The 11053-nt window shown below is 33.8% G+C and overlaps 1 protein-coding gene across 1 annotated transcript in view; it reads right to left on the bottom strand.

The window, feature by feature from the left end:
- Positions 1 to 1318: 1318 nt before the first annotated feature.
- The window catches only part of OTULIN (OTU deubiquitinase with linear linkage specificity), a 52488-nt gene continuing 42753 nt past the window's right edge, over positions 1319 to 11053 (bottom strand). The window contains exons 6-7 of the mRNA XM_012541210.3: positions 9418 to 9687; positions 1319 to 6678 (exon numbers count right to left, since the gene is read on the bottom strand). Coding sequence (XP_012396664.1) covers positions 6484 to 6678; positions 9418 to 9687 — 465 coding nt within the window. The 3' untranslated portion in view covers positions 1319 to 6483. The remainder of the gene's footprint in view (positions 6679 to 9417; positions 9688 to 11053) is intronic.

The following is an 11053-nucleotide window of genomic DNA, read 5'->3' as shown; positions in this document are numbered from 1 at the left end:
CGAAAACTATCTTTGCATGTATTCTAAAAAAAATCAAAAAGCTATTATTAAAAAAATTTTAAGGAAAAAAAAAAAAGGTTAATATCAGCATCCCTATCCTCAAGGAAGAAAGTGCATGACAAACTGAAATGTGCCACATAAATAAAGGTAAGTTATTATATCCAGGGAGAGAACAGCTGGTAGAACCACTTGATTATTTTATATTCAAGACTGTAACAGAAGTCTCACTAAACACTACTATTCAGGCAAAAAATATACACTTTATATATTCACCAAGAAACCGTAATCCTAAACTAACTAGAATTTGTTAACTAGAATTCTAGTTTAAATGTTTTTATCCGCTAGCAAAATATTACCAAGTTTCTTGAAATAATGCTATTTAAACATGAAATATTTGGAACTTTCATATCTGTACTTGTGCTTCACCAATACAGGTACTACAGTTGTCAATACAGATTGAAGCCCCTCCTAAATGTAACTCATGAATTTCTATGGACAAGAAAAAAGAGACAAAAATAAAAAAAGTTATCAGCTGGTGGCCAACAATCTGGTAATGAGTCTCTTCTTAGACTGGCCAATACTCAAAAATTTGTAAAATCTGTCATTTGTGCTCTACTATCTTACCCAAGTAGACTTCAATATCAAAATTTAAAAAACAATTAAATAGCACGAATTCCAAGAGATTAAATATATATAAATAGCAGCTCTTTTTTCAGGGCAAAGAACTGGAAATTGAGGGGATGTCCAACAATTGGGAAATAGCTGAATAAATTGTGCTATGTGATTACAATGGAGTATTACTGTTATATGAGAAATGATGAGCAGGATGCTCTCAGAAAAACCTGGAAAATGTTCCATGAACTCAAAATGAAATGTACTTATGTACAAAGTAATACCAACATTCTAGGATGATCAGCTGTGAATGACTTTGCTATTCTCAGCAATACAATGATCCAAGACTACTCTGAAAGACTTATGATGAAAAATTCTATCCATGGCCAGAGAAAGACTTGATTGTGTCTAAATGCAGCCTGAAGCATACTTTTTATTTTTTAGTTTGTTATTCTTGAGGGGGATTTAAGGAAGAGATATTTGTTTTCTTTCTCAACATGACTTTTGCATACCTTCACATATGCTTTCTCATTTAGGAAGGATGGGGAGAAAAGCTGAAAATCTGGAACTCAAAAGTTTTAAATTCAAATGTAAAAAATTATTTGACATTTAACTAAGGAAAAGAAAAATATTAAAGAAAAAAGAAAAACTACTTAAGATCTTTCATAACTAAAAAGCACTATATAAGTCCTACCATACCACACTATCCAATCAACAAGGATTTATTAAACACTTACATGTATAAGATACTGTACTAATGGCTGATAAAGTTATTTTATTTCATGATTTTTTTTTTTTTTTAATACCAGATCATACTCAGCACTAGCAAAAATATTAGGGATCTGACCATTCTTTTTTCAGGGGAGCAAAGTAAGGCCCAAGAAAATAAAGAGGATTATGCAAATTAACACAGGTAGTATACAGTAGGAGGACTCAAACAAAGGTCCTGATACCAGATCCAGGGATCTAGCCACTATGCCATATTAAACATGCAGTATTCTAATTTCATTTTATTTAAAACACCAAGAACTCAGACTAAATAACTTCCTTTGCTTTTTCACCAAGAAAAGGAGCTAAGTCAACAAATGGAGTGAATACTCCAAAGATAAAATCATGCAGACTCTGAGGAGAAAATTCAGAATTTTTGATGTCTAAATAGGGACATTTAGGAAAAATTTATTAATATTTGATAGAAGAGAAATTATTTTAAATTCCGGAAAACACATTGGCTAAAAGGATGTAAATAATTATTGAGTAGAGGTAGGTACACGAACAGTTGAATCATAACTTTACTAAAGATTAACAGAAAAATAGTTCCTTAGGTTATGTTTATAATCAATCCCACCCTTATCAGAGTCTGCTTCTCTTAATCTATTATGGAAATGCATTTTAAGAGTGAACTATTCAAAATAATTTAGGATTTCAATGATAATTTAACTAGCATAAAATTCAAGGCACTTTTCTTTTAGGATCTGCCCCCTCATGAAAAATTTACAGGAAGATATGAATAAGAATCACACAGGATAAGATGTTATGGTTGTGTTGCAATGCAGGAGGTAAGCTTCAGAGCAGAGACTGTTTTCATTTTTGGGTCTCCAACTATTTACAGTATCTAGAATATGGTAGTGGACAAGCAAATTCCTTAACTGATTACTTAAGTGGTTGTTGAATCTACATCCAAAAAAATACCTACATTGATGAGATAATAGATCCACTGAAGTATTTTTTTAACATAGAATTGAAATAAAAGCATTTATTTTTTTTATAACTATAATTAAGATTTTTCTAAATAGTTCACATTTCTCAAAATAATCTTTGGCTTCCAAATGGCAACAAAAAACTAATACATATATAAACTACCTTATTTTTTGGTATTAAAAATATAAATATTTTGTACCAGAGAAAACAACTCAAATCTCTGTAACTCCTGTATGTATAAGTTTAATAAAAGATGATGTTTGGCTTTTAAATGCAGATGAAACACAGAAATTCACTAATATTATCCACATGTACAAAATTGGAACACTAACACATTTGCTATTAAAAAAAAATAGCACCTTTTTAGCTAAGGGGACTAAAAAGCCCTTAAAAAGTGTAGCCAGCACATTAGATTACAAACACTGTTTATTCCCACAGTGAAGTTAGTTTTCTTATTAGACAGGGAGCCTAAGATTTTACTTGCCAAATTATATAAGCGGGAATTAAAAGTATCCCAAAGCCCATGCCTTGATAATGTAAAAATGTCAGTCATAAAATGAACGTAAGAAAGGTTTCAACAATCATATAGTTTTGGAAAAAAAAGATTAATCAAATTTGAAAAGCATTTCCAGATATTACATGCACACCAATATTGGTTTTCCAATGGATGAACTTCAAAGCATTATTTTGTATCCTAGATACCTGAGGTTGATAATATGAAGTAAGAAACTATGTAACAGTAGCTTTTTTCTCTCATTTGTGCTGCACTTTTCTTCCTTCTATATGAGTGAAACCAGTGGGTGGTCGATGCACTAAAGTATAAGATTAGGAGGGGAGAAGGAAACATGCCGATACAAAGGTCATCAGAATATGGCATATCAGGCACCAACCTGCTATTGATTTAAATGTAGTTTACAGTGAGACAAAATGTTCATGACAACATTGTACAAGGCACAGAGATTCTTTCAGCAGCTCAACTGAATACCTCTGACCTTATGCAGTCAACTTTGGGGTAGTGAGTCAGTGTGCTGAGAGTTCCCACCATCTGTTCCTCTTACATAACAGTGATCACTGTAAATAGAAAAGCTTTCTAGGTATCCCTGGGTCTTTATCCTATTTCTATTGTGTTATTGTTACTCAACTTACTAAAAAACCTGCTCTCCCTTCTCCCCAAATGAAAAAAGACCAGCTCAGGTTATGACTCAAAAGAGGGCAATCAGGAAATGAATTTCAATAAGAAATGATTTACTCAGTATTCCCCAAAATCATTACCCTCTTGACAAGCATCTTCTGTCATCTTCTCCTTATCTCTTCTACTTATTCCAACTTTTAAAGTGACAGACTAAGTTTACAAGTGCCTGGAATGGTAGCCAGCCAAAAGTATATGGAAGAGCATAACAGATTTACCCTTTTGAGTATTTCCATCTTTGATCTACATAAGAATGGGATTTCTACATTTATTATTTAGATTTTTCACACATATATAAAAATATGGGACAAAAGGGGGAAGATAAAGAAAACAATTATAGTAGTAAAATCTGGTGGCTCCAGTTTAAACATGAAGTCTAGCATTTGGAGATAAAAGCAGTACATGGCTTCAGAATATTCAACCTCATTATCAAAAGGTATCAGAGGATGCTACCCAGTATGCCAAAATACATTTAGGCCTGAGCATCCTACATGCTTGCTGCCTCAAATATCATTCATTCTATTAGAATTTCTGGGCCAGAGGGGCATATTAAGAATTCTTTTGTATGGATAAGATAAAAACCAAGAATTCATTATAACTACTCTCATTAGGCTTTCATTCACAACACTGCTATATACCGAGTGAGTGGAAAAAAATGTACAGATCTGGTCCCAGCCTCTGCAGCTCAGTCCAGTTCAATGGGAGATGTTGGCATTATCTAGGAAAACAGAATTTAATTCAAAGGGTCTTAGCTATAAAGTAAACATGGTAACAGAATCAAGCAGGGACTGCACTGAAGTAGGCAACATCTAAGCAGACTAAAGTCATATAGTAGAGTTTGCATAGTTAACATATTTAAAGTTCTCTCCTTAACCAAGAACCTCAAATGTTAAGTATTAGATATACTTATATTACTTAAATATTAAATTTAAACCAACCTCTCCACCTTAAAAGGGATCATACAAAGTCAAAGTACTTACCTATATCTAGTAATAGACAAAATAATTATGAAAGAAGAGTGAATCCTTCCAATCACATTACTACTGGGTCAATACATTCATTTGGACTGTGTCAATATAGCCATAAAAGTGCAGAGAATTCTCTCATTCCTCTGATGAATACCTCAATGAGACAGTTCAAAATACCACAGATAGGTTTTCCAATTTCACATCTTCCTTCTAGGTCTGTACAAATAGCCACCATAAGTTGTCATTCACAATCTGAGATAGTCTGTCATGCTTCCCACTAAACCAGCTTAAATATCACCAGCAAATCCACAAATTTGCCTAGCTTCAACAGGTGTTACTGTACAACATTGCTCTATTTTTTTAAATTAACGTGAAAGTAGTATATAACATTATTGCTAGGTAAAATTATAACTCTCAGCTTTGAAAACTGGATTTGATTTATTTTCTCATCCCAAGGGAAAAAAAAAAATATTAGCAGCAGGAGCTTCCAACATGAGATACACTGAGTGTCCCCACTGGCTGTAACAAAATCAAGTTGAGAAAGATCATCCAGTTCAATTCTCCTTTTAAAATATAAGAAAACTGAGGTTTAAAGATTTGACTAGGGTCACATTTAAGGGTCACTGATTTAAAGCTGGAAGGGATTTCAGAGGACAACTAGTCTAAACCTCTAATTTTAGAGAAGGAAACTGAGATGGCTATATTTAGCTTTCGAATAGAGACCTTTATGCTCATGTTTACTACCTTCCATATCTATCCTCCCTTTTTCTACTTGATGGCAGCAAAGAGCGAGTCCAACAAAGTTACAATAACTTAGCCAATCAAGAGTTGTGATTTACCCCAAGTCCACAGTTTGAAAGTTAGAGCTGAGACTTACTTCTCCCTTGTCTTGTTTTTATGGCCACACAGCTCTAGAGATCTAAATTAAATAACAAGTATCTTTCTTTTCAGATTACCTTCCATTTGTACTGTCTTTTGTGTATACATTTTTTTGCATGTTATCTCCCCGATTAGAATGGAAGTTTCCTGAGGTCAAGGACCATGTTTTTGACTTCTTTGTATCATCAGCACTTAAAGACACAGTGCCTAGAACAGAGTATAAAAATGAATGTTTGTTGATGGATGTGTTTGAGGAGACTTTGAATGAACAGTCACCCCAAAGAAGGAGGTTACATATCCTAGTAACAATTCCTATAATGTTTTCTCCTCCAATAGAACTTTCTTAAATGCTTTTAATACACCCATTTAAAATCTAGTTCTTAAACTTCTATGCTGGGGATTTTGTTTTGGTCCAGAACTGAGAAATCATCATTGTGGAGAACTGCTAATAATGAAGGTCCCTCTACCAATACAGATCAGCAATTTGTCATTAACTTAGAGTCTTGGAGAAATGCCTGAAGGAGCTGAGATGTTAAGTGACTTGTTCTTCCAAACAGTTAATATGTGTCCAAGGCAAGATTTGAATATGAATCTTCTGACTTTGAGATCAACACTTTCCTGCCTCTTCTGTTACAGATTATTTCAAAATACTTTTAAGAAATTTTTCAACCCAATTTTATTCCCTCTGCATTATGTAGAAGAAAATACCAGCAGTGTAACAAGACTAGGCAGAAAGAGACTTATTTCCAACATCCCAATATTGCATAGACAGATTACTTCAAAGACTCATTACTAAAAGAAAATTATTTACTCTCTCCTTAAAAAACAAATTACCAATTTATCATGACAAGGGATTTGACTTTGGGATTCTCCCAAATTAATTCCATGATGGCACAATATAAAATATTTTCCTTTTTTGAGGACATATTTTTACACCAACAGGTGTATTACTCTGAAGGCCTCTGAAATTTATTGCCTTAGAAGGAAGCAGGGGGAGAAGCTTATATACAATGTTATTCCTGATAGCAAATACTTAAGTCTTTAGGACACCCCTTTGAGATGTCAAATTCAGCTCAAAGAGGATAAAGATGTCTCTAAGCCACATTTCAAAACACAAGCCTAACAAGTCTCTCTTTATCACAAACTTGTCTCCTCACACACTCTGACAGGGATATTATAATGCCTGTCATCCTCTGCAATCAGAGTCACCACAGGCCAGTCCTTGGGTGGATCCGTAGGATAAGATGTGATGAATTCCTCAGTGTTATACTTCGATAGTCGATAAACTTGTATGGTGTGATGTACTGCATAGGCAAGAAGAAACATTTCAACCTAGGGTAAAGAGAAAAGAATATTTTTAATAGTGAATTTATAGAATGGAATCTTGAAGCTTAGTGATCAATTATTTCAAACAAATAAAGAAAACAGAAAACCAAAACACCAAACAATCTCTAAATAGCTATATTTGGCTTTGGAATATAGTCCTTTATGCCCATATGTTTACTGTCTTCCACATCTATCCTCCCTTTTTCTACTTGATGACAGCAAAGACAGAGTCCAAAGTTATAATAACTTAGCCAATCAAGAGTTGATCATAAATGTGGAAGTATGATTAGAAGAACTACATATGTTTAATTTATATTGGATTACTTACTATCTGGGGTGGGGGGAGGAAGGGGGAAAAGAAAAAAAAAATTGGAACACAAAGTTTTGCAAGAGTGAATGCTAAATGAGGTGACTGATTCATGGCAATCCCCATAGATTTATGACAGAGAGCCATCTTTATCCAGAGAGGAGACCATGGGGACTGAATGTGAACCACAACATAGTATTTTTACCTTTGTTGTTGTTTGCTTGCTTGATTTTTTTTCTCTCATTTTTTTTTTTCCTTTTTGATCTGATTTTTCTGGTGCAACTTGATAAAAGTGGAAATATGTTTAGAAGAATTGCACATATTTAACATATATTGGATTTCTTGCTGTCTAGAGAAGGAAGGAGGGGGGAAGGAAGGAAAAAAACTTGGAACATAAGATTTTTTGAAAGAGTTAATGTTAAAAACTATCTTTGCATGTATTTTGAAAAATAAAAAGCTATTACTATTACTATTTAAATAAAAAAGAGTCAATCATTCAAAATCTGTCAAAATTCTAATGGAAGCTTCTCTCCTCAGAAAATACTTAAAAGCTTCCTCCTTAAAAAAAAAAAAAAAAAAAAAAGGTTCCCCCGAGTCCAGCCTACCTTCCAAAGCATTGTAATAGGAGGAAAAAAATCTGATTCAATGAAATGATATTTGTAGATGAATAAAGAGTCTTCAGTATCTGATTTTTTTAAAGAGGATATTTATAAAACTTAAATGAACTAGTTAGTAAAATGTCAAGCAGAGTTACCAAAAAGAAGTGAAAAATTTCAAACATGACAGAAGAAAATATTGGGAGTATGTCAGTCTTTCTGGTACTCTAACCCATGGGTCAAAACTATTATGTGTATTTTCTTTTTACAATAATTTCTCTTGTTCTACTTCTAAAGTAGGAGAACATATAAAACCTCCAAGTGTTTTTCAGGACCAGTCCTCTGTGAACATTGACAAGGGTTATAGAAAGAGGAGGAATGGTCATCATGTCATGGGCAGCTAGCTGGTTCAGTGGATAGAATGCCAGGCTTATAGTCAAGAAGACTCATCGTCCTGAGTTCAAATTTAGCCTCAGATACTTCCTAGCTATGTGATCCTGAGCAAATCACTTAATCTAGTTTACCTCAGTTTCTCATCTTTAAAATGAGCTGAAGAAAGAAACAGCAGACCATCCCAGGATTTTCGCCAGGAAAATTCCAAATGGGTCATGAAGAATAGAGTAGAACATGACTAAACAATAAAAGTCATGAGTCTGTATATATGGGTTATTATTAAGGACTGCTCATATTTGGCTGCTGTATAATAATGAATCATGTTGAACAGAAGCATTATGTGTTTTCCATTAGTGAAGGCAAAGCCTAAAGCTTTACTCAAAACATCTTATAGTAATAATGCTGCTCTTACAATTTTAAAAATTGGTATACTACTTTTGGATTTACTAAATCATTCCATTACTATCTACACTTGAGTTAAAGATATCATCAAGTACCAGAAATCAAAAAGTGGTCTAAAAGGATCATGGAAATGTGAGAGGGTGAGTTTGGAGAGTAGCAAGTATGCTACTTCCATTCCCAAGTTTTAATTTTAAAGTATGAAAACAATGCCAAAATAGTATATAGTTTTATAAGCTCTCCCCTCCACTTTACCCTACCCTTCAAAAATGTTTAGCACCCAGAGGAAGAAATGTATTTTTATTTTAAAAATCAGAGATAATTCATATGAATAACGTTATTTGTGTATTGATGCTAAACATTGTTTTGTCCAAGCCACAAAACAGAAATGTGCCCTTTTTTTCCCTGCTGGCAAGGAATGGTATGAGAGATAGTTGTCACCTAAAATGGCAAGCATGAAAACCACCATTCACTCTAGCCACAGTAATGCCCAATACCATTCTGCCATTCAGACTTTTTTCTAGTCAAATACATTTCAATGGGTTTGTGGAGTTCAATGGGCTTGATTACAGGTTTGAACTAAAGATCACTTTATTGGAATTTTGAATAAATGTCTGACTACTTTTTAAAACAACTGTATTTTCTCAGTATTGCAAACTTATTTTTCTGAATGACAGAAGATAGCTTTTTAGGTTTGCTGATGAGTAATAGTTTATGCCATATCCTGATGTGGTTTGTAGGGCAAAAGATCTGGCAAAAGGATATAAGTGTATTTGATTTCCAATTGAAGAAGCCAACTTAGCAGAGCAATAAAAAGCTTTTGTAGCCTGCAAGGTGGTGAAGGGAAAACCACTACCAGAAGAGGATCACAATAATCTAAGGTTACATTGTCCTAGTTCTTAAAAACAATTTTGACCAGAGAAGCCAAGATTAAGATATGTATTTCAAGGGCTAAATTTTTATTTGCAACCTGACACTGTCTAATCTATTGATTTTAGAAATACACCAAGAAGCCCATGGTTTGAGATTTTCCAGGTGATGACAGCTTACCTGCTCCAGGCCACCAGAATGACCCACTTGATTCAAGTGATTTCTCAGCAGCTGAGCAGGGTCGCCTGAGGTGTCCCGAGCAAACAGAAGCACAGAGAAGAAGGGTACTTCCTTTCCCTTCTCTTTATCATCATATAGTTGAATGGCCTTGCTCAGCATCAGAAATTTCACAGCTTCATAGAGGCTATATTCTTCCTCTTCATTTCGGAAAAGTTCATCACAAGCCACCTGCCTCTCTTCTGCAGTTCTCATTGCAGTCAAACTTGCCCACTATAGAAGAACATAATCACAAGTGAGTCAAGAAACTTCACAGAAATCTACAAACATTCAACATGAGAGGATGGGGATCATCATACTCAGATTCTGATGATAATAAGTGACAAATGAGATGCAGATAAAAAAGGATATCACCACAAGTTCATAACATCAAGTCAGCATTAAAACTAGAGCTGATTTTCAGACTGAAAAATTCCAAATGCCAGATGCTGCATTTGGTTGAAACAGGAGATTAATGAGAGGAAGTAGTAGCAAGCTAATTGAGTGCAACACTGTTCAGAATCACTGAGACAGCTAGGTGGAGCTCTGAGTTTAAAGTCAAGAAGACCTGAGAGCTCAAATCTGGCTCAGACCTTTATAAGCTTATATGACCTAGAACAAGTATCATTTAGTCTGTGTTCCAGATACCTCAACTGTAAAATGGTTGTGAAGACCAAATTAGATATTATTTGTAAAAAGCTCAACACAATGCTTAGCACATATTAGGTACTTAATAAATTTTTCTTTCCCACTTTTCCTTTTTTTTTTTTTTTTTTTTTAATGTCCTTTCCTTCTAATGCAACAACACTGAACCAGTCCTACAAATGTTTACTAAGCAAACAGAGATAGCACTGTGCTAGATATAGCTAGACATACTCAAGAAAGCTAAGAGAAGATTCACAGCTCAGAAATAAAAACAGACCCTGAAATACTAGTGACTTGCATGTTTAGGCAAAGGAGGATTAAAGGGTCTTTGTCTTTCCAAAAGTAATTTTTTCATTTTAATTTTCTGGCCTTTGATTAAGTATGAATTAGACAAACAATCAAAACAATAAACTAAATCTTTATTGAGCACTTACTATACACAAGGCATTCCACTAGGTACTAGATAAAATTCAAGATTTGTTCCTTTGAACTTTTAAATAAATAAAAATATTTCTCTGGATTAACATGCTTCAATCAGTGAAGAAGTAAGATGTGTACATATCTGCTGTTAAAAAAGACTTTGGCATATATTTGTCTCAAAACAAAAAAGCATATTTAAAATTAAGTGAAAATAATCGTGGGAGGATATTATAAAGTTGTTTCACCATCTCTCTGAGAGTAATTCTAGTAATTCCAGTAACAAGCTCATTTCTACTCCTCTATTCCCTACCTTACAAGTACATTAAGAGCTTGGCTAATGACTAATATAGAAATGCTTTGCATGACTGCACATGTATAATCTACATCAAACTGCCTGCATTCTCTAAGAGGTAGAAGAAGGAAGGGAGATAATTTGGATTTCAATTTTTTTAAATGAATGTTAACAATTTTTGTTTACCATGTAACTGTAGGCAAAATAAAATAATAATTAAATGATTTTTTTTTTTAATCGGCT

The sequence above is a fragment of the Sarcophilus harrisii genome, chromosome 1 (assembly GCF_902635505.1).
Source record: "Sarcophilus harrisii chromosome 1, mSarHar1.11, whole genome shotgun sequence".
NCBI classification, from domain to species: domain Eukaryota; kingdom Metazoa; phylum Chordata; class Mammalia; order Dasyuromorphia; family Dasyuridae; genus Sarcophilus; species Sarcophilus harrisii.
The sequence above is the reverse complement of the archived record's forward strand: the minus strand, read 5'-3'. Positions and strand labels throughout refer to the sequence as shown.